This window comes from Athene noctua, chromosome 10, assembly GCF_965140245.1.
Source record: "Athene noctua chromosome 10, bAthNoc1.hap1.1, whole genome shotgun sequence".
Taxonomy (NCBI): Eukaryota; Metazoa; Chordata; class Aves; order Strigiformes; family Strigidae; genus Athene; species Athene noctua.
Window position 1 is genome coordinate 1,432,840 of NC_134046.1, and position 27,930 is coordinate 1,460,769.

Sequence of the window (27,930 nt, forward strand, 5' to 3'; positions counted from 1 at the left end):
CCTGTAGTGTATGCTGTGAAGCCTGGGGTTGGGGGTAAGAGTGGGAATGGCTCTTCCTGGCTCCGTGGGCACATGATGCTTTTGCCTCCTGTGAGTTTGTTGGCAGATGTGGAGAGAGAGGATCACAGCCTGGCAAGTCAGCTGCCAATGTGGCTGATGATTAATTGCCCTTTTTAAATTGCAATTATGTCAGTTATAGAACCCGTGAATATTAATTCCGTATTTGCTGGTGATGAGACGGGTCCATTTTACTGATATCTCAGAAGAGGGCTAAGTGCTGCAGCCGATGGTTACTACTGAAAGGAAAGGCTGCTGTGACTCCTTGCATTGTTTTGTGTCTGTCTTGCCTCTTCTTTCTCAGTGTTTGTTCCCTTCTTCAGAATCTCTCGGTGCTTACAGTGAATTTTCGGCAGTGACAGTAGTAGGTGGCAGGCTGACACCTAGAGTGAGTTAATCACTGCAGGCAATATTAGTTACTGGGGTTTGGTGGATGGCTTTCCACCATTCATTGCTGCTTCCCGAGTCCCTTAGAGACTTAAGAATGAAATAGGGATTGCTTTTTGCTGCTCCAGCTCTTTCCCTTCATCTCAAAAGTGTGTAACCTTTCATTCCACTGTACTTAGATCTTTTGAGATAATTTTCTGATTGTGCCATCTTGGAAGGATATTAACAGGCAAGCATCAGTACACTGTGACTTTTCCTTTCAGTAATCTGCGCAAATACATGGATGATGAAAATCTTGGTTTCTTCTGCGGTTTGGGTCTCTGTTATCAGTCATGATCCTGTCTAGTATTTTCTGCATGAATCAGGACAAATTATTGCATCTTGCTTGTGCTTTAGTTTTCCTGGAATAGTAGTTATCTCAAGAACTTGTTGTCATGATGTGTTGACATTCACTGAGATCTTTGAAGGTGAATAGTATGGTGTGTTTTTAGAAAACAAAAATAAAACCCTTCAGAGCCCTCTGGTTGTTTAGATGCTTTTTTGCTTTTTAAAACTTTGTGTTTCTTTTAAAGCTTTTCCGAGCTTTCAGTTTTAAGTGACTTTACCTATGTATTTCATTGTTTGCTTGTGGGGTTGGTATATGCCAAGTTGTCAAACTGACTTATGATTTTTGATGGTGGAAGTTGAACAAAAATTGTCTCTGCTGTTTGTTCTTCTAGTTGTACGTTTTGTGTGGCTGGTAGAAGTTGACTGTTTCCTGAAAAATTTTCAGAATGGAGGCACTAAAGAGCTGAAAGCGTTGGGCATGTGAATGTGAACTTGGTATTTGCAGAAAAAGACACTGTTACCTGATGAACACTCTGAAATTAGAGTGCCTTTTTTTTAAAGCTGAATTGGTACTCCGTTTTGATATTCTTGGTGTTTTGCTTATAAGGGAAGAGGGCCTTGCAGTTCAATAACATCCCATGCCATGAACTATGCAAACCAGATGTGGGCAGGCTGGAGAGGGTCCAGAGGAGGGCCACAAAGATGATCAAAGGGCTGGGAAGCCTGCCATGTGAGGAAAGTCTGAGAGAATGGGGTTTGTTCAGCCTTGAGAAGGGAAGACCTAGGGGAGACCTTAACACCATGTTCCAGTGTTTGAAGAGTGGCTACAAAGAGGGTGGAGATTCCCTTTTTACATGGAAAAGACCAGGGGTAATGGGTCCAGGTTACTCCTGGGGAGATTCCAGTTGGTCACAAGGAAAATTTTTCACAATGAGAAGGATCAGCCACTGGAATAATCTCCCCAGGGAAGTGGTGGATTTTAAGATTCAGCTGGACAGGGCACTGGGCCATCTTGTCTAGACCGTGCTTTGGACAAGAAAGGTTGGACCAGGTGATTCTTGAGGTCCCTTCCAACCTGGTGTTCTATGATTCTATGAACTGCATTCCTATTTAGGGATGTCAGTTTATTAATTTTGATCATTATGTTTAGAGCTTAACTTCGTGAGCCCCTATTATTATAATTCTGTTTAGACATCCATCATTATAGTTACCGTCCCACTGAATTAAAGGTGCTATGTGGTAACTCCTACAAAAACAAGGGATGGGACTTGCAGGCAATGGGAGAGCACTTCTAGTTCTGTGTCAGACTGCTAGGGAAAGGCTAGAAGAAAATTCAGTGCAGCAGAGAATAGGAAAAAATACATTTGCAATTTTTGCTTAGTGTTGTCCTTTCTTGGAAGAAAGGCATGTAGTGGGCAGTTAAGTGTATTTTGGTAAAGACTTCTTACCAGCCTGAAAAGGCATCGAGGGCAGCCCTGAGACGACAGGTTCAGTGTTTCATTCTGGCTTTTCTGTTTTCCCCATATTTTAGTTTTATAATTGAATGGTAAATTGCTCGTTTTCATCAGACCCTTTCATTGTGGAAGGCCCCAAGTAGTCTTGTAGTGCTGCTGCTTCTCTTTGAGATGAAAATGAAACATTTTGTTTTACAAAACAAGGATAGACAGTCCTTTAACAACCAAGTTAGCTTTTTGTCACTAGTTCTTGTGGGTGTTATTTTTATCCTCCCCCTTCTTCCTGTTTTCCTGGTGCACTTTGTCTTAACTCTGGTGTAGGAACTACTTTGTCCAGTGGGTAGTTAATGGCATCTAAGCATGACTGTCAGATGAGGAACCGGTCGCTTTAAGTACAGCCCTGAAGAGCTATCAGAACCGCCAGCACCTGGCTCCTCAGAGGCCTCACGCATTGGTACAGACCCTGCACTTAAACCTGTCTGCAACCTGCAGAGTTTCCAGTAGTGTCTGGCTGATATAGAAGTTTCCATATCGTGGTAGGACTAGAGCGATCAAAAGTTTCAGCCTCCGTTTCTGTTGGAGTGCTGTCTGTTTTGCCCAAGAATGCTTTGAAAGCTTTGTCTTGTCATCAGGAGTTGAGCTTCCGTTTTGTATCACTTGCCCTTAGGATAATATTCTCTAGCTAAATGGGTACACAGAAATTGATTTTAATGTTTTAAAATATATATATATATTTTGTACTTGAATTGTTCTACTAGGATTTGTTCCTATAGGACTCCTTAGCAGCACACATTACAAACTCTGCCCGCAAGGTACTGCCGAGACACTCCTTGGGTGAGGTGGCAGCCCAGCAGACAAGTATGTCGCCTGCTGCCCGCTGCTGTAAGATGTGTGTGCTCATTCTGTTGACACAAGGTGCAAATATCAACTATTAGTCAAGAAGTGCCAAGGGTAAGTCATGTTTAAAGACCAGAGGTGATTTCTGGCTTTCACAACATGTCTAATTATTCAGCGAGGGGGAATGCTATGATACTCCAGTGATTTATGTGGAAAAAGAGTTTAAGGATACCTGGCCAGGAACTGGAGGTTCCCATTCAGAAAGTTATGATGTTTTGGAACAGAAAATGCTGATCATCACCATGTCAGTAATTTGGATTCCTGGGGGCTGAGAATGGAAACTAAAATTTGAAATTGCTCTTTGCCTTATAAGAAGTAAAGAATTGTCTGTAACTTGTAACATGGCTTGAGAGAACAGCCAGTGTTGTGGAAGGCTTGGGAGGAGCAAGGAGTCTGCTTTTGTGCGTTAATATGCTTTTTTTGTGTTTGTATGTGTGTCTTTTCCCTCACCATCATGGTAATAGACCTTGTCCTTTTTACTTGGCAGTTTCAGTGCTTGTGAGTTCAAGGTGGGCTCTGCTCCCTCTGGGGCTGTGCTCTGGGAAGGATCCTGCTCGTCCTGCTCGAGCACTGTAAGCAGCATCAATGGGAAGGTGGGGGCAGAGGAAGATGACTTCAGCTGCTGCCTGTCTCATTTCTGTCAATGTAAAGAGCTTTACAGAAACAAGTAATATTTTGCAATTGAGTTTCTCTTTTAAAGACACTCTGATGCTAATGTTGATTTAATAAGGTTCTCTCATTCTCTTTCCTTGCTTAATTTGAAACGTCTAATTTTGTGCTTCACAGTTCTGAACACAGAATTAGTGAGGGAAGAAGAGCCGGAGGCAGGGGGAGCGGAGTGCCACACCAGAAGTTGCCAGGGGAGATTGATTCAATAGAGTGAAAAGGTGCAAAAGGTTATATGACCACAGTTCAGAACAACGTGATGGTGGTACTAATGAGAAGGAAAGCTTGATCCTTTAAAATGTTTTAAGGTCTCTGTGGGTGTGGGTATAACCAACACTAAATGGAGAAGGGAGCACTGGAGTGTTGGTTTCTTTGAGTGGATTTTTCTTTTGATTTTATGTGTATGTAATACATATATTATATGACAGGCGGGAAGGAGAATATTATGAGATAAATAAGCTTTTAAAGGTGTTTATTTTAAAGGTTGTTTTGATAAGTGTGGCATTTATTTTCAAAAATGCTGAGAGGTTATGAGAGATGGTGAATTTGATCTTGCTAATTTATTTTGTCTGCACCTGAATGGTGTTTTTTACCTGTTTTAATTTTATGCTTGTGGAAAAAGCTATTGATGTCTTTGGACATTTAATTCATTTGTTGTCTTGGGAATAAATGTAAACTCCCCAAAACCACAGTGCCAAAAGTTTATCTAAAATATTGTACAAATAATAGTAGTCACTCAAGCTTTTTCCTTTGCCTCCTGCTTTGTTAGTGTACCTTTCCTCTGCCTCTTAGGAAACCACTCCTGTGCAACAGAGCTGAATCCTAATTTGCCTCTTGTTTGAGCTGGATGACAGTTCTTCACACAACCAAGCGGACAGTGTAAAAGGAGTCCAAGTTATGTTCAGCTTAGTTTTGTGATAAGCTGCCAACATGTTTCATTGAAAACCTTATTAAATCACAATTAAATCCACAGGAAAAAAAAAAAATACAGGCCATCTCAGTGAATACTTGATAGATGAGGTGTATGGTTTTCAGTGCAGGCCAGGTTCATAATCTGCTCCATGCTGTTGGAGCTCGGTGGTAGCTGTGGTGAGGTCCCACCACAGAATCACCAGAAACCTCTCCCAAGCACTGGGAGCTGCCTGTGGGTGATGATTTCCACCTATGGCCTCAGATACAAGTATCCCTTTTCTGCCTCATGTGCCCTCTCCCCTTCCTCTTTCTTCTCACGTTGTTTCTGGTAATAGGAGCTGAACTTCTGCCAATTGCTTCTGCAGAATTTGATAGCTAATACTGGGTGGTACAAGTCATCCCAAGCATTTGGTTGGGGAGTGCACTTGACCAAGCAGGCCTGCATAAGGACTGAGGTTTTAGGGCCAACTGTCAACACAGGTTCTAAAAGAAGTCTGAACCTGCCTTTGAAGGTTTCTTTTTCCCTGACTTCCAGTGCCTATAGTGACTAGTCTCCAGGAATATTTATCAAATCACTGGCCTGTCTGGTTATTTCTCATCTACTGCACTGGTCAACTTACTTGGTCAATAAATCAATCAACAGGTTCTTAAAATTGCTTTCATTGACCTTGGAGGTGTAGCGTATCAGAGGAGCTCGCGGAAAGTAAATGATTGTATGTGCCCCAACTATAATTAGAGAGCAAACAGCGTGGAGATATGTTTGTAAATAGTATCTACTACAGTAAATACAGCAATCTGTCTTTAGGGTTCTGTGATACTCTGAGCTGGATTGACTCTCAATTTGCAAACTCATGAAGCATGAATCTTAGCTCTGTCAGGTCATCTGACTGCTATATTTAGAGCATACAGTATTTTAAAGCTAAATTTCAAGCTTCTTGCTTTTGATCAAAAGGTCCAGGAGTAAATACTTGTCTAGTTCCTTAGTGTGTGACATCATTTTTGAGCTTCAGAAGCTCCACTGAGAGCGAAATGTTGGTTTCTTTTCCTAAGGAAAATTCCTCAAGCTGCTTAACTGTTTCTGTGGCACGCAGTCTATCCCCTCTTCTTGACAGCAGCAACACCGGGCTTGTGATCCTTGCTGAGACACTACCAGGTACTGCTCCTTTGTAGAAAGAGAGAATAATCTCCCCCCGCCCCTGATTTTTCCAAGCCATCTGCCTTGAGCAAGAGTGTGTTGCATTGCCCATTAACTGGGCATTGAATCAGCATTGAATTCTTGTAGTTCTTACAAATGTTAAGCACTTGCACAATGTGGAAAACTGCTGTTTGCAAATTGTTCTATCAAATGGAAATCAAAATTTTGCCGGCAGTGACATAGATTTGCAAGTTGCTCTTGATACAATCATGCCCTGGAGATTGCAATGTAAAAATAAAAAACGCCGTTTTACAATAGCCTGAAATCCTTGTTGCTGAATCCACACTCTTCTTTTTGCAGATGATTTCATTATGGTATACTCGGACTTCATTAAAAGATGCAACCTTGCAGCATTTCCTCTGATCACAGCCTTCTGAGGAGCCGAGAGTGCATGTATTTGAGAACCAGTATGTTCTCTTCCTAAAGCACACAGTGGGTTGCAAGTGCTTTGGAAGCAAGAATCAGAGTCTCTGGTGGACATTTTGTCTATAGCTCAAAACCACAACTTAATTGGCAGCCTTTTCATAACACTGTGGCCTAGGATGTAGGGAATGCTGCAGGCAAAGACCAAGGTACATTTTCAGAACTGGTTGTAGGAAAATTTAGTGCTGACTGCCTGTCTCTCTTTAGTGATCATAGAAATGAGGGAGACTGGTGGTTCCTCACTTCCATGTTTTTTTATTTTCCTGGGCAGTCTCTGATTAATCTTTCTACATATTTTTTCCTCCATAGGTAACACCTCACTATGAGCATGATTGTGTATGTGTGCTTGTCCAGGCCACTTATTTTAACTTAAGTCCCCTGTACTTTTTGTAGTCCGCTTGGTTTGTTCCAAATGTTGATTACTCTGTCTTTTCTCACATACATCTTGGCAAACTGGTAGGTTGGATTCTGCCCCCAGAAAGATACCAACCCTGTAACACTGTGTAAAGCGTGCTTTGCATACATCTGGGATGGAAGAGCAGGGAGAACAGGAAAATTTGCAAGACTGTCAAAGTGGGTGAAAACATAAACTGTGATGTTTGAAAGCGCACCTGATTCTCCTGCAGAAGGATTCAGACAGACAGGGGATGCATGACCATGACTGAAGGCTTTCAAGAATTTTTTTACTCAAACATGTGATTAAGACAGTCTTTGCCTGTATTAAAAAGCAGCCCCCAAGTCAACTGTATTTCTCCTAAACTGTATAGTATTTGAGATAGGGTGGTTGTTTGGGTTTTTTTTAAATGAAATAAGATTTCTAATCTTGTGGCAGGAACTTTGTATTCACTGTACCACACTAAACCTGTATCCATTGGCTGGTGCCTATAAATATCTGTTTTGTTCAGAGACAGGTAAAAATTGCATATAGTGTCTGGAAGCAAATGTGAGAAGGGAATTCCTTCTGAACTCACATGGTTTATCATTTTTACTGCTTTGAGGCACATGGGTTGATTATGCATGTCGTCTTGATTTTTTGCAAAACAGTGGTTGTGTTTGAAGTACTATGTTTGACTCGGAAGCTAATATATTTGGTATTTAAGAATCTGGCAGGAGAAAGCTCTGTCCCCATGTGCATGCATAGAAATGAGACTGGGATGTAGGCATGCGTAACTGTTATTTTCCCCCGTCTGTCCTATCCCTAGAAAGCCATATGCCACCCTTAGGCTAGCATAATGGGAGACTGTATTAATGATTATGAGCTAGAAATAATCCAAGAAGAGTTGAGTGGCCTTTGATTCTTCTAGCTTTATGAGAAAATACCTCATTGACTCAGTAGGGTCTGAAATATGTTCTGGGATAGAAAGTCATAATTAATATAGAATTCCACGATGCCCTTTCTTGAGCTGTTGGGGTTTTTTTGTCTAGATTGGTCAGGGACTCGCTGAATCTCGTGTCTAACAGGCAGAGCAGGAATTTAAGCAAAGAGGTAAAAATTTAGAGGGAGTTGTTGACTCACCTGCTATCAGAAATAAGCATCTTGAGCATGGATCTCTAGAGAGCCTACGCTCTGCAAGATTTCTATAGATGTTGAATGCCTTGTCTGTTGGCAGCCTACAAAATGAAAACTATGTATGTATGCATGTATAGAAGTGGTGATGGGAAAAGGAGAATGTGGGAATGGGCTGAAGTATTAAAGCAAGCAATGAAAGCAGATGGTTTACTTTGGATTTTATAAAATAGGTTTCTCTTTATTTTGTTTTAAATGAAAACTATCAGCTGTGAGCATTGCAAACCTATTTGCAGCAATGCCATAAGTATTAGAAGTGCAGTTGTCCCTGAATCATAAAAGGACAGAGGGTTTTTCTGCTGCTTCCCATCTTCATGTTTATAAAATTGTGTATGCTCTGTATATAGAGTTGAGCAATTTCATCACAGCCTTTCCTCAGAATTGATTGCTGTTCAGTGTCTCTTCCTGCTTCTTCTCCCTTGTCAGTTGGTTACATCTCTTGACTCTCATTACGTTTAATATTGATACTGCTTCAATTTTCCCCTAAACTGGAAGCGTTTAAGGGTCTGGAGTGGATACTGAATGTCTAGCTACATTCTTTAAATGCTTTAATTCCTATAATCGTGGAAAAGTTTAGCGCTGGATTATTGCCTTAAGAAGAAATGACTCTTTGCTCATTCAGTGATGAAGTCTGGTCATCAAGATGTTAGAATATGTGCTGCAGAGCTCTTCAGATACTGACATGAGTGCAAAAGTTGGTGCCAGCAGCTGTTTTGGGTTTTGGGCACCTGCTGCCTCTCATTTCTCGCATCTCCCACTCTATCTTCCACTTCCAAAGTTGGCAGTGCCCCTGAAAATACTCCGTTCTTTGGTAGGAGATCTCTACCAAGCTGGTAGTGTGGATTCCCGAGTCACTGGCCACGCTGTAGTGAAATTAGTCATATGGCAGAGTTGTTGACTCTGGCAAGATAATGGACGCTTACTGTGCTGGGGGTGAGGCCCTGGCACAGGCTGCCCAGAGCAGCTGTGGCTGCCCCCTCCCTGGAAGGGTTCAAGGCCAGGTTGGACGGGGCTTTGGGCAACCTGGGCTGGTGGAAGGTGGCCCTGCCCATGGCAGGGGGGGATGATCTTTAAGGTCCTTTCCAAACCAGACCATTCTGTGATGAAGTGATCTAGGTGAAGCTGGTTCCAAGCAGGTTAGAAAGGCAGTGTCCCTCCTAAGGCCACTGTTCTGTCATGCTGATCCCTTCGTCCTTCACTGCCGGTTGCTGAACTGTGGTTTGATTGCTCACTGCCATTTTTGCATTTGCCCAGGCCATGACAGACATGAGTGATGTGTCTGTTATGGCAGTTATGTATGTGTGATGTGGTGTATGAGTTCAGAAAGTGTGAGTATGGAAAAGATGATGGAAATTGTCCGTGTGTAGGAAATACCAATTTGGTGGTGTGTTCTTGATTGCACTCGAAGTTGGGACATATGTGGGAAAACATCTCCTGCGTGAATAATCAGTGTTCAAATATGAAATTTTCAGAAGCATGAATGCATTACAGATGTAGTTCCCATATCTAGACAGAGTCTTCTCCGAGCTGACTGTGTCATCTTTTCCCCCTGTATAAGTACTTAGGACAGGGGTTGCCAGTTTGGCCTGAGATCCTGTTTCAATAACCTTCTGCTTCTGATACAGTCAGGAAGGCTGCTTGTAAGAGGAATGAACCCTCCTTTTAGCAGAAGAGTTCAGCAGTATTGGCCAAGGGTGCTAAAAGATGGCTTGTGTCCCAGGGCTGGGATTTTATAGCTCACAAGCCCCCAGCTGGGAGGTGGAAGTGAAACTCAGTTAGGAAGCAAGGAACCCAGATGTTGCTCATTTCTTAAACAGTTTACTTAAACTTTGAAAATATTAGAGGACATGCTGTGTCTTTTATTATCAGGCAAAGCTGGTAAATGCAGGTCGGCAAAGAGATCTTGGCATGTGCTTAGGAGGCAGGAAAACTTAAACCAGTAGGCCTCTTAAGTCTTCTGTTTTGTATTTTTTTTTTTTTTTCAGTCTATGCTTCACTCCAAATGTAGTTATTTTTTCCCGACACAGCAATATGTCCTACTACATCTACACCTGTTTCAATTTTCCTATTTCTGTTCAGTGGAGTGTATCTCTTCTTGGAGTAATAATTTTTCCCCCTCTTGAAAGGTGACAGAATTAAAGCCTTTGTCAGTACCAGCAGAAGAGATGCCCTGTGATTGGCGACAGTGTTATCTTTCCTAAAACTGTGATTCTGCTATTGTGCATTGTATCTTATGGGGGTATAAGAGGGACCACCTCTTGGTGATAGGGCTGGGTCCTTCTCCTTGCTCTCTTCTCAGCAACTGTCCAGTGCCACTGAGTTAGTACCTCGTGTTCATTTTGTCATGCAAGCGTTTGTCTACCAGGAATGTGACAGTTAATGGTTTAGGCACCCCAGGGGTGACAGATGGAAATCCAGGAAAGAGTTACTGGTGTGCATGACCTACCTGCTGAAATAATAACATGCACCATAAAGAGCCCTGTGTTCCTCCTGTCCATCTGCTGAGGATAGACAGTCTTGCGGTTGCTAAAATGTAAAAACAAAACTAAGCGCATCTGTCCTGACTGTAAAAATCAGTAAGAAGAAAAATGTTATTCAAATCGGGCTTTTGTCAAGATCGGTCGGCGATTACCAGTGAGCACCTCTTGCGTGTTGGTTGGTTCCGCCGAGGGCTTGATGCCGCTGTATCACACCCGCCTGCAGAAAGGGGGCAGTTGGCTTCCCCCAGCTGAACTGTAGATGTCCGGTTCCAGCCCTCTCGGCTGTTGCAGAGGATGAGGATGGATGGCACACGTAGCTGGCCCACGTAGCATCATCCCTCCGTTACCTGAAGTAGTCACTCTGTGCCATTAAAACGATGGCAGATCCCATAAACATATTACACTCCACCGTCTGCTCCCTCTGGCACTGAACTATGACCAAGAGGAAAGTTCCTCCTGCCCTGTCAACTCCCCTCAAATAAATAATCATAATAAAAAAGACCAGCCTTTCTGAAGTTCCTGCTTAGCCAATGTGCTGCTGATAGAATGTAGCCCTGAGAGGCAGGGAAGGCTCGTAGCCCTTGACAACAAATGAGAGCTGTGGCTGCCTCATAAATGCCTTGGCTTCAGGAGGAGGTGGTTATGGGCATGAAATGTTTATCATCTTGTACTTGCTTTGCTGCTGCTGGGTTACTGTGTAAGTAAAAAGTAGTAATAAGCAAATAAGAGGTGATACTGCAGCCTGCTTCATCTGCTTGACGTCATACTTGAATGGGCTTGCCAGCGAAAGGAGGAGCAGGTGAAGGCAGCTGGGCCTGGGCCTCTGCGCTAGGGCTGTGTTCAGCTGCCTAGGAAGGGGGATCTGGTTGGAAATCTCATCACTCAACTGCCTTTCTGTTAGGAAGCACTCTTTGAAATTGGCCCGTAAAGAAGTTATGTAAGGTCAGCTTGTGTATTCAAAAATGCCCTTGCAAAAGGAGACGAACTGCAGGTGATTTGGAAGCAGCGCAGTCGTTGGGCACCTGCTTTTGAGTGTGCCCGGCACTGCCACGTTCATGGGTGCATGCTGTGGGCATCCGCATCTCTACCACTGCGCAGCACCTTCCACGGCTCCTGGAAACGGGCTGTGTCACAGCTGCCTGTGCTTAGCTTCCACCTTCCAGGGGGATACCGCAACAATATTTGGGGGCTTTGCTTTGTTTTTATTTTTGGGGGTGCACGCGCTTCTGTTTTGCTTTAATAGCACAGTTCCCAACAGGGGACAGCACTGCACTGCTTAAGATGCTTGCCGTTTTTAAGGAACTTTTAAAAACTTGTCATCCTAAAAGCTATATTGTGCAGCAGCAGGCGGCCTCCATAAATCACTGATTTCTCTTTTTCTTCTCTTTCCCTTCCTTTCTCTCTTGCACTCTCTTTATTCCAAGCCTGCGGATTTGGACGCCTGGGTAAGCTCTCTTTTTTGTCTGGATCTTGCTTATTCCAAGTGTCATGTTGTTACTGCGCACGTACAGATTGTTATTGCTGAGCACAGATGCAGGATTTTATTTTCTGTCATTACATTTTAAAAGGTGTTCAGCTAGAAAATTGCATATTATTTCCTCCATAAAGATTTTCACTGGTTCCTTTTGTGTAGCTTACAGCTGCTGAAACCAAACTTGATCTGGTGATGTGTGTTGTTGGCTAAGAGAGTAGCAGAAACAGGAGGAAATGAAGGTTACACCAGTACTGCTTTTTAAGGCCCTGAGTCTGCATCTGGGTTCTAAAACAAAACAAAACCCAGTCACCCGCCGTCGGCAGAATGAGATAAAGGACAAACAGCAAACGATTTTGTAGGCCTTGCGTGTGTGGAAGAGTGACTGCAGGCAGCTCCACAGTAGTGGTGATATTTCTGCTGGTACAAGTGGAGGTTGAGTCAAGGCTCCCCCATGGTTACTTGTCCGGTACAAGCTTCCCTGTAAAGTTCTGCTGTTCAGTCTCAGGCATGATGTGCACAAGCTGCCTCTTGCTGTTTCAGTGTTGCCCTTTCAGCTCTGCTGTTCCCTTCAGGCTTGGTGAGGAACATGCCAGCTAGCTAATTTTGGAACTAGTTCTGTTCTTCAGTGCATTGCTGTCAATTCCTTCTTCTAGTCTTGGAGCCTTTAATAGCATTTGTTTTTCTCCTCTGCCACCTGGACTGCTACCAGGACTGGAAGAGACATGGGAAAGCATGAGGTATAAGAATTTGCAGTTGTGAAGTGTGGCAAGCTGAGGTACCCAGCCAAAACATCTCTGCTGTGCTGCTGCAGAGATGTCACTGGATACCTGTGGGGGAAGCTGATAACTCCTCTCGGCAAAGACAGGATGATGTAGAAACAAGCCGTTTGGTAGAGACTTAAGGACCTTTCCTTTATCCTTGTAGCTTCTTTCTCTGGATTGCCTCCGACTGATTCTCTAGGCGTCATCTCACTAGTTCGTCTGTGACTGGTGAATGTGTTTTGCCAAGAAGATAAATATTTTTGCAATAATCTTGCCAAGTGCTGTGACTTGCCTGTGAGGAAGTTCTTTATAGATCGAGGTATGGACCTTTCCTTTTAGCTTGACTTGCCCTTTGCAGAGAGGGGTGTTTTTTGTTTTTTGTTTTTTTTCCCCAGTAGAGTATTCTCCATGCCCTCTCCCCAAATCCCACAATCCCAGCAACAGGGAGAGACAAGCCTGATGGTAGCCGTCAGCAGTGGGCTGTGCTATTGCTGCACTTTATTCCCCGGTGCCACATTCCCTACTGTAATCTGACTCTGCCAAGAAGCCCTTTTTTTTTTCAAGCAGATTTCCTTCCTAGTTTTCATGTTTAACAAGGTGATGAGAAGGGACTGTGATTAAAAATAATAAAAATCTGGTGGTATTTTGTGGGGGGCGAAGCCAAAGCTGATCTGTGAATGGCTGTAGCTCAAGTGCAGCCCGGCTCTGGAAGATCAGTTGCACAGTCTGATGTGTTGCAGGTTGGTGTCACTTCAGGACGAGGCTGAGTATCTGGCTTTGTTCATAGAGAATGAACCTATAATATTTCATTACCTCAATTAAGAGGCTTGTAAAATATTTCTTTTGGCCTGCTTGTCAGCTAGCAGGCCAGTGCTTGAATTCTTTAGTTGAGCCAGTATGTAATGCATAGCTTTAGAAATGTGCTTTCACAGTTTGTGTCTAAATGAGTTACTTGATAAAGGGAGGGGAGGAGGCAGGGAATTGCACATGACTCTGCCCTAGCTCTTTGTCACTGTTCAAAGCAGCACTGAGATTACACTTTTTCCACCGCCCGAAGTTTTTCAGGTTAAGTAAAACGCAGGAAGAATTTGAAGAAGCCCCCAACCCAGCCCACGGATCCACGCCCGTGGAAGCTACAGCAGCACGCTGGTAGTATACCTTCACTGTCCCTTCGTAAGAATGCAATGCTGGTAACTTCTGACACATCACAGGGAATTCCTGAGCATTGCCTGAATATATCTTACACCTGGTTTTTGTACAGAGGGCAGTTGCCTGTTGCATACATTCTCTTTTGCAAATCACACTGTCCCATGCTACTTTTCTAAGTTTTGGGTACATTTGTGTGTTCTACAACTAACGATGCTCTTCTTCCCCTCCCTCTGTTTTGTTTCTGTTTTCACACTTTTGGACATCACGCTCCACTCTGTTCTACACTGCAGTTTCTTAGATGTCATCTCTGAGCTTTGGCCATCTCTTACATGATATGTTCAAGCTCAGATGTAGCTTCTGCAGCGTGGATGTAAAATGCAACTTTCTGATACGTGATTTTCAAACCATTCTGTTATCACGCATGTCTTCCCTTCTTCCTTCCTTCCTTAGTTCTAAAGGCCTTTATGTGAAAGTCTATCTGACGCTTTGTTTGGCACCTGCAATCTCAATCCCCTGTGAAATTATAAACATCTCCACAGCAGCCAGTTCTGTCTGGGACATCACAAGCTTCTGACTTCAGGTAGGGAATAAGCAGCAGGAGTAGAGGAACTCTTAATAAATATCCTGTATTCATACAAAACGTCCCTTGTTGCCTAACCCAGTTTGGAACAGCGAATATTTCAAATGACACATGTTCTGACTGTACCGTTCATACTTCAAACATCATCATAAAGTGTTCTAAAGTTTCTAGTAATAACAGCTGGGGATAGAGGGAAACAGAAAGTAACTTTCAAGCAGATCTGTCACCAATAGAATGTTTCTCAGTGTATTTCAATGCACTGAAACATCAGCAGCTCTTGAAAACAAGCAAGGCACTGAAAATATGTTTGAGTTGTGAGTAGAAGTTTTGTGTGCCACCTCTGGTTCATCCTGCAATTTATGGGTGATAAGTGGGAGATAATGGGAGATAGTATGGCAGAAATTACTTAGGGGGAAGGGTGAGTGTATAGTGAGGCTGCAGTCTGCAGATGGGAGATCCGGTTTTGATTCTTTGACATCAGTTTTGCAAGACCCCAGGGAAGTCACTCAGGGACTGTGTCCGCTGCAGGGTGCGGTGGTGTGGAGCATTATTGCCTTTGGGCACTCCAGCTCCACTCAGGTCTGCTTGGGAGTCCATGGCTTGCCGTCGTGCACGTCAGCACCCGCTGTTGTGGCTGCAGCTCAGCACCCTGCTTGAGAGATTAGGTACCTGGTTTGTGTTCCCTTCCAGAGATGTCATATCCATGTCTTGCCAGAAATAGAATAAAACCTCTTGCTCACCAGTATTGCTACATGTATTGATTTTGTGCTCCCAGAATAGTCTGCTACCCCAGGAGAGTAGCGCTGCCACATAATTTGTTTAGACTAAGCAGAAACTTTCTTGCATTTTTAAGAGCTGATCTTTTATTTTTTCTTGACACACACTTCACGTCAAAAGCACCTTCCGTCTGGATTGTGCAGAGGGGTCAGTACTATGTCACTCTTCTTTCTTTTCCTTATTTATTTTCTCCTTAAGGAAATACAAATCACTTGTTTAGTAATCTGATTTTATGGGTGTTATGCAGAAAATCAGCAGGAGAATCGGGTTCCTTTGGTCATCCACCAGACCATCCTATCTTCTTACATCTGTTTCATTTCAGTTGAAATTGCTTATTCCTTTTCTGTATAGAAGATGGATATCAGTTCAGAAGGGTAGTTCTGATTCTCTTATCACAGAAATGGTGATAATTTTGGCGCTTACAAAGTGCCCATCAGTGTTGTTGCTGTGGTATCTCTTTGGTCAGGCTGCATGTATGGGGCAGCTGATTCTTGTCCCCCTGCCCATCCTTTTTCAGCTGGTTTGTGGGCTGTGAGATACAGAGCAGTTCTGGTTAAACCAAAGCCAGAGATTTTGCCTTTAATCAAGTGTCTTTGAGAGCAGGGGGATTTAGATGTGAGTCTATAGTGCTTGTGCCTTACCCTGGCCCTGTTGGCTGGATGACAAACATGGGAATCAAAATGTTTCTTTTTCCTTTACAAACAAACAGACACCATCACCACACCTCTGCAAACTCCCTATTTCATGTACTCCTACTTCTTTTTTTGTTTGCTTATCAACTGTCCCTCACTGCCTAGCTTAAAATCTCTTCTAAGCCCTATTATACCACAGTATTTCCATCAGCAGGGGAGGAGAAAAAAGGAAATGCACAGCAACTGGCTTTCAGATGTAATTTTTCTCATTAACAATGGCTGTTGGCCATAAAACGACAGGTCTGAGCCCATGAGGATGTTTCTGTCCCAGCTGCTTAATCATACTGGACCAGCATTTTCTGTGATTGTACCATCATCATTAAAAGTTAAGAGCAATGCTGCTGGGGTGCTGTAGATTAGCAGGGTTTGTGTTCATGTCGAACAGACTAATAATTGTAGTTTTGAAAGGTTGTCTTGCCTGGTGATAACTTATGTGGCCCCAGAGATTTTGAGGTGGGATGGGGAAAGAAAACCAAATGCCATTACTGGTATTGTTGCTTGTTATTTTTAAGCTCAAAAAGTTTGGTTCAGGTCTATAAATGCCATGTTTTCTTAATGCTAGTTTAGTTTAGGGAATGCAACGAAGTGCTACTGGCTGTGAAGAGCTAAAAGGCAAAAGCTGTTGCTGTAACCACACAACTGATCACTGCTTAGTTAGTTGATGACCAGGTTATGCTTAAACACATGCTTGTATACAGAGTTTGCTGGTTTGGAAGTGTCACGCTTATACTTTGGAGGCGGAAGAGAAATTCTCTGACACCCATCTCCCCTCCAAATCTGAGGATGGGGTGCTGGTGGTGTGTGCCCAGAGAGTGTGTGGAGAGAGCACTTAGTTGTCAGGGTAGTCCTGTGTATGTCTGTAAAAGCAAAAGCACGGCCGTGAGAAAGTGTGTTGCCAAAAAAATGTTACATCATAGGCTCATATTTTAGATTTTCCTCATGATTGTAGGGATTTGTTAAATATATAGAAGTTTTCTGACACTCCAAGGGGCAATTGTTTGTGAAGTGGAGGATTTAAGGTCTATTTTTAAGGTATGGTGAAAGACATTGGAGTAATAAACATCACGATGGGTGAAAAACAAAGACTTGGATAAGGTGGAGTTCTGAAAAAGGCAACGGAAAGGTGTCACCTTTCTATGATCTTATGTTTTCATTTAATAAGGAGAAATAAAATCAAGGTTATGAGTTTGAGTATGATACTAATAAGTGTGTTTCAAACTTACGGGGATAATCCAAAATGAACTGCAGTGCTGAAGGTTTGTAGTTCCACCGAGAGGGATCCCATACACCAGTCCTGAGCAGTGATATTTTTTTTTTTTTTTATTATTATTATTATTTACTTCCAGTCTGCATCCCGTGTGCTTTCCTTGCACTCACACTTTATTTTTAATTTCTTCGTCTACTGATGTTCTTTTGTTCTTCCCAGGCTGTGGAGCTGCAAGGCAGGGAGGCAGAGCTGAAGCGGCAAGAAGCCTTCTATCAAGAGCAGTTGGCCCGCATTGAGAGGAAGGTATGGCTGAGCTGTCTTTTATTTGTGGCCTCTGAACACTGATGGGATCGGGTGCAGATCTGTGTGGAGCCAAAGAGCAGAGAAACGGGAAGCATTGTGCTGAAAGCTGGAACAGGCAGCTTCCAGTATCTGTCTGCTCCCCACCCCTGACTCGGTTAAGTAATGAAAAAGCTCTACAGACCAAATCTTTTGAACGACTTCAGTTTGAAAGATGAGGGTTTTTTAGCTGGATGATTTTTTAATAAAGTAATTCAAACTTTATTTTCTTTTTCACCATGGGGTTTAGGTGAAAGCTAAGTTCAAAAAAATAAGTGTCTTTTTTTTTTTTATTCCTTTTGTTAAAAATCCTTTCCTAAATTAAAAAAAAACACCAACCCACAAATCTTGCTATAAATATGAATTAAAGTTGTATTATTAATTTTTCTCTGGGGAGCCCAGCAGTTCAAAGGAGGGTGCTGTAGTGCATTGCCTGGTTCTTGCTGGATAAGCCTTTGAAATGAACATGATTTAAAGAGACACTGTCAAGCATCTTTTAAGCCTGAAATGACCTTTGAAAATCCATTTAGGGATTTGAATCTCTCCTCTAAACATAGGATTTGGTTCTGTGTTTAATTGTTTACTGTGATGAGTTTTTAAAAATTGATGCCATAAAAATAGGAGCAGCCATGCTGTTCCTTATGAACTAATGCGTTTTTCACTTCCTGGCAAAATGAAATAATGTTATAAGTAGTCTTTATTTTTTTAATAAATGTGGAGAATAATCTTCTCCAATTTGAAGCAATTAGACCTCCTGACAGGGAGTTGCATACATCTAACTTGTAGTTGTGTTATGTGACTAAAAAGAAGTGCAAACAATGGAAAAGGTGGGCTGTAACGAGACAGAGGAATCAGCTTTACTACCAACATGCAGCGTGGTGGTGTATATGGAACATGGCAAAACTGCAGATTATAGAAATGGTAGAAAACTGTCAGCACATCTATTCCCCTTCTCATTCCCTGCTACTGCATGATTGTCCGTACAGCATTTTTTTTTTTAAGCCATTGATGGTAAAACATGCCCACGAGCAATTTTCACATGATACGATTTTGCAACACTTTAATCCATACAGTTCATTAAAAAATAAACTATTAAAACTACCACTCAGCGTTGCATTCAGATTTTTAAATTCTATTTCTAGATAATGGGGATTGTTCAGTGAAATTGCAAACAATCTAGCAGCTATCGTTCTAATTATCACAGTTGTCCATATGTTCATACGCAAAGGGAATTTTTGCAATTTCTTGGTCTCATGCTGTGTGCTTCTATTATATTCTTCTCTCCGGATCTCGTTTCATGAAGCGGAAACTGCAGGGAAAATTTGTATGTGTGTCTGTCCTTTATGGACAGTGGAGTGGGGACAAGTTTGTGTCCAGGCTGCATTGTTCTCTTTTTGAAGTCTTTTGTTGTATTTTTGTGTTTCCCTTTTCAGGTCTATGTCCCTTGCTACCGGGTAACTGTTGAAACAAGGTGATGGATATTTTAGTGCAGGATCTTCACGGGGGAGTGAGGTGACTTGCCCATAGTCCTATTCAAACTGCAGAGCAACTGTCTTCTAGTTCTTACGTGTACAAAAGCAAGTGGATAAAAAGGATAGGTTTTCTTTCCTCTCTTGAAACACTAGATAGTTTCTGACCCTTAAACACTAGCATTTTGCTGGTAATAAAATAGAGGAATGCCTCCAACCGTTAGTCTGGATTGGAGTGGGAGGTGGTGGGGGCTAGAAGGGAGAGGAGAGAAATGTACTTGAAACAGTGTAATAAAGCTTAATTGTATTAGTTTTGAAAAAGGGTTTTGATCTTCTCTGTGGATAATTTTATTCCTATAATGGTTGGAAAGATGGAAAACACAGCACAGAACAATCTTTTTTATTAGCTGTTGCTTTTATATAATTCTGCTTTTATTTGTTGAATGCACGCAGACCTTGACATTTATTTATTTATTTTTCCTTCCACTGTGCTAAAACCTTCCAACGCAGGCTTAGATATATTTTTATATATCTGTGTATGTACGTGTGTGTCTATGTCAGAAAAAAGCTATCGGTAAAAGGATGAGGCGGGGAGGAGCTCTGGAATAGAAGTTTGCTCTGAAACAGAAGTTTACTTTCTCTGCCGTTTTCAGAGGGAATGGTCACTTGGGGTGTGGCCATGGTGGATGGAAGGTGCTGTGCTGGGAGTGAACCAGTGCATGGAGTCAGCTGAAATTTCTCCTTCTAAGGAGCAGGCTGTCAGGAATTCCCCCCCTCCTCCCCTGCTGTGCCTACCTGTAGTTGGCCTTGTCCCCACTTCTGCATGACAACAGAAGTCAGCAGCAGGAGACTTAGACTGGTTTTGAGGGCTGTTTTGAACTCTTGGTGTTAAGAACTAAGTACCTTCCCGGTAGGATGCTAAAAGTAATTGTTGTATGCTCCTTATAACATAGTAGCTGCTGCGCTGAATCAAACACAGAGACTGTCCTGTTCCTTCTGACAGTGGTCAGTTTTCAAAGGCTTTGAAGGAAGATGCAAAAAAACCTCACCAAAACCAAACCGAACCCCCCCCACTTTTGGAGAACAACTTGGAGAAGAGTCTTCCTGAGTGTTGTCAGTTGGAGGCTGACACATGCCCTGCTGCAAAAGAGTTTATTTTCATTCAGTATTTTTATTCACTGTAATGGAACTTGGACTACTGCCATCGTTCTTCTACGTGTCTCAGGCATCTTTCTTGAAGCCTTGTTTAGCTCTTTGCCTCCAATATCACGTGGCAGTGTGTGCCACAGGTTAACTTCTATATAAATTCCCTGTTACAAGTTTCAAATACTTTTTTTCCGTTTAATATCCTTTATGTGAAAGAGATAAAAGGAGTTTTCTTCGTTACTCATTATCTGTAGACTTCTGTTCCTTCTTTTACCTTCCCATTAAGCTGAGCAGTCCTCACCTTTTCAGTCTCTGCTTGTGGGAATGGCTTTTTCCAGGTTTCTCATTCTACTTGCTTGTCTTTGGGCCCTTTCCCCCTTGTGGCTCTGTCTTTGAGATGTATTGAACAGAATTGAGCTCAGTAGTTCCCTTGAATGCAGCAGATTGTGTGAATAACGTTATCCTTTTATTTTGTAATCTCTGAAAGAGTACTGTAATCTACTGGACAGAGCACAGAATTGGAAGCAAAAAACCGCTCATTTTCTAATAGCTGTTTCTCTTTTGGGAGTTTGAAACAATTACTTAGTCCATCTATCTCAGTTATTCCATCTATATGATGGAATAGCTTATAATGGGAGGGCAAAATGTTGTGAAACAGCAAAGCTATAAAAATGCTAAAAAGGCTTTGCCTTTAGTTTTGCATGAGATGAACTATGGGTGTACCTTATTTCAAACAGATTTTGTGAAACTCAGTTTCTCTAGACAGTCATTAAAATTTTCACAGGAAAGAGCATCTATGAAAAAATAATTTCAGCTTTGGGGGTTTTCCCTACATCTTCTACTAAAGCACTGGAAGAAGTAAGATGGTGAGTGCAGCAGTGCTGTGTCACACCAAAGATCCATCGAGTTCCATACTCTGGTCCTGACTGCGACCCACGGTGGATGTCCAGGGATGAGCGTGAGATCAGGGCAGGTGTATAGGATACTTGCCCCAGATGCCTTGATCATCCTGGCTGGTTGTCTGTGAACTTTTTCCACATCTAGTTAATCCTCTCTGAGAGGTGTGAAGCAAACTGTGCACAAAGTGCTCAAGGTACGGATGGACCCTGAATTTTTATGCTAGCTGTATCGGAGTCACTGTTTGGTTCTCTGTTTCTTTGTAGTGCCTAACACTTGATTTGCACTTCTGACTTGTGTTGAGCAAATGCCACACACTACTGCTACTAGCAGCGTTCAGCTATTTTGAGTGCAGATTCGAATGCATGAAGTAGCTGTACTGGGATTAAACCGGTGCTGTGATTTGTTGTTGGGAGCCATTCTTCCCACTGCCTCCTGCATTATCAGTTTGTCGGGGTGGGTTGTGTGTGAAGGGGCGGTAGGTTTTGTTGTTGACCTATTTTTTTATAGGTTTTGTTACTATTTTCACCTAATATCCTGTAAGGAAAACCTTAGAAACACTCAATTTGAGAAGCTTAAGATGATGTTCTTTCATGCATTTATATGTTACTGAGAAGCAGGGAGGGAGGGAGCTTAGTGTAAATAGTTGTCGTATATATTGCTCAGAACTGGGGGTTTTATGAAGGAGTCCATGTATGCATTGTCCTGCTTTCTCCATATGGTAGAAGCATCCTTTAAAAAGTCAGATAAGAAAGGCAGGCAGTCTTTCCTGGAACCCTTCCGATGCCAGGAGGTTTCACTTAGCATATTAATTGTATACTTTCTCCCAAGTAATGTCTGACTCCTTTTGCTGTTTGGCCTCTTGCTGGGTTTAACCTGACAGGCCAAGGGCGGTGCTATGGTATGGCACAACACGGGCAGCTCTTCTGAACAGTCTAAAGACAGAGAAAGGGTGAAGGTAATCTCGGCAGATGAAGTCAAAACTCCTTGCTATAGATGATGTCTGCTCTTTGTTCGGATTTCCCTAAGCTCTGGCTCCCGCGTTATCTTTTATTAGGTGGCTGTGGACTACTGTGAGCATGGGTACATTAATATGCAATGTTTTTCTGCTTGTAGTTTTTCAGAACAGTAAGTATTAGCACAAGAGGTATTCATAAGCTGTAGAGTATTTATGCAAGTGGGAAAGGAATGCATTAAACCAATACTTTTTTTTATTAATAAGGTAGACTGAATCTCTTTCTCTCCTTAGCTTCACAAATCTTGTAATTTTGTGTGTGGCATTCACCTTGCTTGGTTTGTTTAAATGAATCTCCTTTTGCCCTTGCATTTACCATTTAATTCATGTTTATAAAGCATTTAGAATGTGTAAAGAATGGCAAGCAAACTTATTTTTGGTTGTTATTCTTACTGGCCTTGATTCTTCTTCTTGGAGCAATCTCCCACTTCTGGTGCACCAAGGTCACCCCTACATGTGTCCAGTGTCATTTCTATGCTTTTCTGCCAGTAACTGATCTCAGTAAAAATCTTTGTGGAGAAAATGACAGCAGTGTGGAGGAAAAAAAAAAGCCTCCCAGAATATGTTCAGGTTGGGTCTTCATGATCAATTCTAAGCAGATTCTGCAGGGCTGAACAAACTGATGTCACCTGGCAAAGGTGGCAGGGGGTTTCTGTTGAAGGGGATGAGGAGTCAGTTCCCCGAGTTGGGATCCCAGGCTGCATCTCGAGAGCACTCACCTGCCTTTGAAAAAGCAAGCCGTGTAGAGGTGTTGTCTTCAGCCGAGCCCTCTGCCCTCTCAGTGGGAGTTAAAGATTCAGTGCCCTTTTCTAAATGAATTGATATGCCTTGGCAGGTGTCACTGACACCGTTTACTTTCTCAATAAAATGGCCTGTAATGTCTTAGGGCTGCATGTGAGCTACTGCTGTGTGTGTAAGGGCTTTGTTTGCCTCCGGTCACTGTGGTGCCAGCCACTAGCTTACTGCTCCAGCCAGTGCTGTGGGGAAGGACAGCTAGTGGGAAACCAAGTTCTGCTCTCAAAAAAATGTGTTTCCCTTTCAGAAGTATTGCATGTCCCTGCCTTCATAATTGAGCCTTACAATATTCTTTACAATTTCAATTTTTTTTTTTTTCTTACCTAATTTGTTCAGTTCTCGTCCCCTGCCCCTGCTGCAAACCCTTCCTCCCACAAACCCAGCAGTGCTTTATGTCAGCCTACAACAGCTGTGATCCAAAAAAGCAGTTTGCCTTTCAGGCCAGTGGAGCAATATAATGAAGCACCCAGTTCATCGAACTGTTGATTTAATCTTCTGAACACAAGAAGAATAATCCCCGGTGTAGTTTTCCAAAATAGGCTGATAAGATCCGTCCTAATCACCCAGATCACTTCCCACTCTCTCGGGTTGTCTGTCCATGGCTGTGTGGACGTTGTCTTTCAGGCGACGGTGGCTCTCGCAGTCTCTCAGGGCACAGCCTTTGATATTTAGAGAACTGAAGATTTTGTTCCGTGCACGCGTTAAATTTCTGAATGGGAACAAAACAAAAGAAGAAGGAACCTGAAATTGTCATCTGAACTCGTTCCGACCTCTCATCCTTGTCCTCTTTTCAGTTATTCGCAGACATTAAATGTCACGCCGGGGGAGGAGGAGGGAGTACAGCATCCCTAATTTCTTCTTTCCGCCGTACCCGTTAGGCTGAGCAGCCTGTAGAGGAGCAGCCTTCCCTTCCGAGGCGTCCCCGGCCTCTCCCTGCCCGCGGGGAGAGGCTGCTTCGTCGTTGCCTTTGGCCAACTGGCAAACCGACTTCCAGCACCCTGTGCTCAGCTCACCCATTTAATGGCTGTTTTGCTGAAAGCTTGTAAAGTTTAGTCGTTAATATACCTCAGTACACCAGCTTTTAGAGATCAGATAAATTGATTGGTAATTTGATGAACTCGGAGAACATCTATAATAAGGTAAATAAAATGTGTTAGATGTCAGCACTGCCTCTCTGCCTTCTCTGCAGTGTGTATGTTCTCTTCAATATGTGTTGACTGATGTACAGTACATTACATCAAATTACAAGCAGCCTCTATGCAAACAGCAACTAAGTGTTTGCTTCCTCTTCAGTCTGGACGATTAGTGTAGAGCTGCATTTGCAGTCTGTGTGCTGAAGGGTGAACTGTCAGAGCCTTACAGTGATTTTTGTTTCCCTGGCATTTAGAGTACCTTTGCAGAGGGAGAGAATGATGCTTATGGGCTGCTTCATCTTGGAGGAATCCATCCTCAGGCTCGACTTGTGAAATAAATGTGGCAATGTGTGGTTTGAACTTAGTGTCTTAACACTGAATTTAGCAGCTGAATTTAGATAACAATCTGGTATCTGGTCTCATCAGTGTATCACTATGAAGTCTTGCTAAAGACAGAACAAAAAGACCTAGAATGTGATCTTGTCTCTTTGTTAGAACTCAACACCGGAGTATTTGTCAAGTCGAGTCCAAAAGGAGCAAATCAAGGGGTGCTTTTGTCTTACCTCTGAGAGCTTTCCCCATTATCTAGCTTTTCTGACACCCTCTCTCACCATTTTTTTAATTCAATCCGATTTTCCTTTAATTTATTTTCTTATTGCCTAATAGTTTAAATTTTTCTGCCTCTTTGTGCTGTTTCCATGCTTGTTTATAAGCAGAATGGTATTTATAAATATGTGTATATACAAATAGCACTGTTACCAGTAAAACCGGTGCTACATTTCGAATGGAAAGCAGCACTCGCCTGCACATACGTGTGTACACACGCACACTGCCTGTCTCACCTGCTTTTACTGTGCTGTAGTTGTACCTTAGCACCAACTACATTATCCTGCTGCAATAAATACCGGTGCTGCCTGTTATTTCTGTGTATTTCGCCAACCAGTGTACAATTAATTTTTGGCCCTGTTATTGCAGTATTGGCTATTTTATGAAACTGTAGAGAGTTAGCACAGTGAATTGATTAAATATGTTCCAGACCTTAGGCTGGAGTCTGTGTCTGCTGGGATTTGGATGATTGAAGCTTGTGCTTCTCTTGGGATATTCCAGATTTAGACTTAGTCTTGGAAATTGTTTCAGGTAGACAAAACTTCCCTCTGTATGTGGAATCCACTTGCATAAGAGCCCGTCTTTGGGGAATCTGAGATTTCTGTTTCAGCCTGCAGCAGTCCTTCCACATGTGGCAGGTAAAAAGGCATCACTATTGTGATTTAAAAATAAAGCCGAGGCCTAGGCTCATTTTGCAAAGGTCCTTAAAATTATGGCTCTGCCCTGACAGAGTATGCTGTCATCGAGTTAATGTAAAATATGGCTAATAATTACTCTATAAATTGGGTAGACTCCACAGAACATCTCACATTTGTGCTGAATTAAGTAGTCCAGAGATCAGATTTTAAAAAGGGACTACTCTGTATTTACAGCGGCTGTACCTTCTGAAGTGAGTGTGTTTAGTAGTTTACTGTGGGTGTGTTAAATATATGTTTTATGACAGCCTAGGGCCACTTCTCTGAAGGTTTTTCCCCATCTGCCAGTCATTTTAAAGAAACATAAATAAAAGAGCTACTCCAATTTCTTGAACATATAATGCACGTTCCCAAGAGACCAGCGTGACTCAGAAGTAGCTTGTAAATAACATGTTTTAATGTTCTTAAATAGATGTGCACCATCAGGCTCGCCATGAGCTCTTGAGCCACTGCAAATGGTGTTTGCTTTGTCTGTCGCAGAATCTCCTGATCCCAGGATGATGAGTGGTGGGGTTTTTGTTCGCTCGTTTTGGGGGTTAACTGATGGTTTGGCTATATATTCTGCTGCACCAAGAACAATGCCAGTTGCAGTTTATCATTAAACACCTTGACTCGAATGAAAATTACCTGGCTCACCCATTCGCAGTCCAGCCCCTTTGTAAGGAAATATGAAGTAATGACTAAATTTTTGTTTTGTTTCTAATAAAAATGGTGAACATACATCTCGTATGCACTGGAACTCTCCTGACAAGTGTGGGGAGGAGAGTTTTGCCCTGGTAGGTATTCACCAGCCATCAGACAGAAGATGCTGCCCTGCGCAGAGAGCAGCAAGGAGGGGCTGCAGGGCCAGAGAGCGCTGGGAGGCCTCGGCATCTGTGCCGGTGTCCGAGGGGCCACAGGGCAGCCAGAGGTGGGAGAAAGAAATGTGGGAGCTGAGATAAAACTCTAAGCCTCTGATTGGAGAAGACTTTTGTAATATCTAGGTTATTTTATGAGAAGAACTACCTTTTCTTTTCCTTCCCAATTATTGCATTTCAGTTATTTTCATAAGAAAAAAGGCTTAATTCCTTCTCCTTCCTTCTCCCTCCCCATTCTTCTGAACAGAAGCCAAATTTTTGCTTACATAATTTCAAGCTGCAAGGTTGCTGTGAGTTTACGTGCCTGGGTCAATTGAGGAATGTCTGGATTTCCCCACTGCTCCAAGATGCCTTATGATGTATTGGATGGTACACAGAAATCATCTAATTTGCCCTGACATGGCAGCAAGCCCTGAACTGGCTGGACTGTGGTTCCTGAAAGGGAGAAGACTCATATAGGGGCATGTAAAAATGCTGCATTATGTGCCTGCCTGGGCAGGTATATGGATTTTTTTAAACTTTATTTTTCATAATAGTTATGTATACCACAAATTTCCTTTGACTGTGTAGGGAATTAAGTGTAGTATATGAGACCTTTCACCTTGAGGTCATTTGTTGAGCTACAGCTTCTGTTAGCAGCAGCAACAAGCCATTACATCCTGATGGCTAATCACTCATTCGTGTGGCACTGAGATAACTCTTCCTCCAGTTAGAGGCAAGGGCTTGTTGCAGGAAGAACAAGGGGGAAAAAAAAAAAGTGTCCTAGCTGTCGACGCTAGCATCCCAGTGAGGAAGACAGAATTTGTCCTTGGCAACTGAAAACAGGACAGTGCTGGGTGGTAACTCTGGTGTGTGTTCGCTTGTTCTGTGGAGAGAGGATTTGGCTCCAGGTCTGCAGCGTTTGTGATGTTTGGGGTTTTTTTCCTTCCTGTTGTTCCCCAGCGAAAGTATAGTTCTGTCCCTTCTTTGTGTTCCTCTTGTCTGATTTCTGAGCCCAAGCTGTCCTGGGTTGAAGGGCTAGGGTATTTTGTTTGGCCTTGTAGTTGTGGGTGAAAAACTCATACATGTTTTCATGAGCCTAGAGAAACCCTTACCACACTGTTTCCCAAGCCTTTCCTTGTTACAGTTTATCAGCTACAGCAGCAAAGCCCTGATAATTATGATGCTTAAACCAGAATGTTTCTTTTGAGCTTTAAGCCTACTGTTATTTCTTTCTCCTTTAGTCCCAGTGTCAAGGTCTGTTGTTTGCATGTGGTACTCCTTAGCGTTAGAGATTGCATTGATTTAATTCTGACAGTAGATTTAGTTTGCATCCACGGGTGTGTAGCACAGCAAACATGTGACCCTCTTCCAGTTACGGTCCTGAGGTGCCTTGGCAAAGGCTTTCTGAGACCTTTCTGGTTTAGTGTTAATAAGTAGTTATGCCTATTCTTCTGGAATGGGCTAAAAGTGAGAAATGCCTTGTTGCCTTTCCTCCGCCTGGACTCTGTAATGAAAGTGCGATACTAAGCTGGTGGTGACCAAAAGCCATTGAAGGCTGCGGTGACATCGTGCACCAGGGTTGTGACAGTCACCGGCTGGGGGAGTGGTCTCTGCTGGAGCATGGGAACGAAGCCTTAGCGGGGCTGCCTCTGCTCTCTTTGGGTGTTTGGTTTTCATGTTAATCCTTACATCTCAATAGCCTTGCTGTGAAAATGCCTTTCTCCACCTGATTGGCGGTCCGCGGTCCTTCTGGGCTTGTCTTTGGAGACTTCAGAAGCTCTTTGCCAGCTACAGAGATGTCTCTTCAATGCCTTGTCCTCTTCAGAGGAGGCAAAACTGCTCCGTTAAAAACCCTGTGAAAGAGAAGATCACTCAAAGCAGAGAGAATGAGACTGTCAAATGATGGAAAGGAAATTGCTTTACAAATATTTTCTGATTTCTTTCTTATCCTTTTTACCATCCTTTCTCCTTTGTCCTCCTTGGCTTTTTTA

At 42.7% G+C, this 27,930-nt stretch overlaps 1 protein-coding gene across 3 annotated transcripts in view; it reads left to right on the top strand.

Moving 5' to 3' along the window:
* Positions 1-27,930, top strand: part of CHCHD6 (coiled-coil-helix-coiled-coil-helix domain containing 6) — a 115,943-nt gene that overhangs the window by 25,285 nt on the left and 62,728 nt on the right. For 2 of the 3 annotated variants that reach the window (XM_074914567.1, XM_074914565.1), the window contains exons 5-6: positions 11,790-11,810; positions 17,225-17,308. In XM_074914567.1, coding sequence (XP_074770668.1) covers positions 11,790-11,810; positions 17,225-17,308 — 105 coding nt within the window. The remainder of the gene's footprint in view (positions 1-11,789; positions 11,811-17,224; positions 17,309-27,930) is intronic. The other variant, XM_074914566.1, reaches the window with a different exon arrangement.